Source organism: Myxine glutinosa, chromosome 3, assembly GCF_964187855.1.
Source record: "Myxine glutinosa chromosome 3, kmMyxGlut1.1, whole genome shotgun sequence".
Taxonomy (NCBI): Eukaryota; Metazoa; Chordata; class Myxini; order Myxiniformes; family Myxinidae; genus Myxine; species Myxine glutinosa.
Genome location: NC_136263.1, coordinates 176,167,838 through 176,169,541, shown reverse-complemented (window position 1 = coordinate 176,169,541; position 1,704 = coordinate 176,167,838). Strand labels below are relative to the sequence as shown.

Here is a 1,704-nt window from a genome sequence, read left to right as displayed (position 1 = left end):
GACCTACTAACCATGGTCGACTCCATGAGTTAATTTCAGTTCCACCTTTACATGTTTTGTGTACAGGTGGAGGTGAGTTTCTGTATTAAGGGTTAGGTCACGAATGTAACGACGCGTTGTTGCATACCCATCGAGTCGTGCCTCAGTAGAGGGTGCGAGAAGTCCATGGCGCTCTGTGGGTAGAAGATCGGAGCTGGGTACCCGGTGGGGATCGTCGTGTACTGGGTCGGAGCGGTGAAGCAACGCGTGGCGTGCATGCTCGGGTGCTCGGGGCCGTGCGGGCGGCAACTCGGCGTTACGCTGGTGAAGGACGAATTGGGAGAGGGAAGAGTGAGAGTGGACGCTCCGTTTCGGGGCCGCCTCGTGTCCTCGTCGTGCCCATGACCGAGGATATCGTCGATGAAGAACGGCGTCGGTTGCGTGGCGGGTACAGGGGTCGGTGCGTACACGGCCGGCCGCAGTGGACCAGGACCCGGGCACGAACGTGGACCTCCTCCGTGCTGCATGAGGACAAGCCTCCTCACTGGACCTCCTCTAGGACTCCCCGTTCGGAGATCTTTCTCCGGCGCCTCTTTCGCTCAAACTCGAACACTCACAACTTGCGCTAAGTTGTTCTCTCTCTGGCTCTCGGAGTTTAGTTCTGCCTGCGCTCGAGCATGAGTTCCCTGGCGGCCACGCCCTAACCACGCCCTAACCACGCCCCCGCGCATTTCTCCCTTCAACTGGTGTACAGTTGAGACCAGAAAATGATTTTTCTCCCAATTAAAACTTATTTTTATAACAATCTTCAGATGGAATTTCTTTTTCATTCACAGCATGTTTTGCCTTCCATAATATCACATCTATGATCATTATTATATCTATAAACTACAACGGCACTCAGTAGAGATCATACCTCCGCCTGGTGAACAGTTTACGTTTTGTATCTCAGGGTAGACCAGAAAAACACAATACAGAATCACATTTAATCAAAATCAATCACAGGATTCACCATAGGTCCAGTCTTTCATACCCTGATCTACCCCTCGCTTTTGGCCATATAACTCGATGGTGAAGAATCACTTAATAAATTATACTAGCTGGATCCGGATCTGGATCTTCACCAAAATTGAATCAATTCTTCCTTGTCACACACACAACCTGTCCACCAAGGTTCGTCCAAATCCATCAATAACGTTTTGAGATATCCTGCTATATGTTGGTTTTAGCCTTATCTCTCAATGGTGAAGAATCATTTTAAAAAAATTAAATAATTATTGTATCCGAATCCAGATTCAATTCTTCACCAAAATCGAATCAAATCGTCCTTGTCAGACACCCAACCTGTCCACCAAGTTTCGTCTAAATCCGTCTGCAACTTTTTGAGATATCTTGTTCACAAACGGACAGACAAATGGACAGACAGGGGTGAAAACATAACCTCCATCCACCTTTGGTGGCGGAGGTAATAAAATTGTGTGTTATGATACTATATAAATAATCTTAACACTCATAATGTGCTAACACCAAAATAACAATCGAAATTGACACAAAACGATCAACGCTTTATGACAAATGATGGTGGCTTTCTTTATTCAGAATCCAAGCTTTCATAAAATTTGACTTATGCAAAGTTAGAAGTTACAAAGTTAGAAGAAAGTTAGACAAAGTTAGACTTATCAAAGTTAGTTTCCGCTGTCATACTATAGACTCATGTATGGCTGT

At 45.8% G+C, this 1,704-nt stretch overlaps 1 protein-coding gene across 2 annotated transcripts in view; it reads right to left on the bottom strand.

Annotated features, from left to right (window-relative positions):
* The window catches only part of LOC137423035 (hematopoietically-expressed homeobox protein hhex), a 65,459-nt gene extending 64,783 nt beyond the window's left edge, over nucleotides 1-676 (bottom strand). The window contains exon 1 of one of the 2 annotated variants that reach the window (XM_068109812.2): nucleotides 128-676. In XM_068109812.2, coding sequence (XP_067965913.1) covers nucleotides 128-506 — 379 coding nt within the window. In that variant the 5' untranslated portion in view covers nucleotides 507-676. The remainder of the gene's footprint in view (nucleotides 1-127) is intronic. The other variant, XM_068109813.2, reaches the window with a different exon arrangement.
* Between the last annotated feature and the right edge of the window lie 1,028 nt (nucleotides 677-1,704).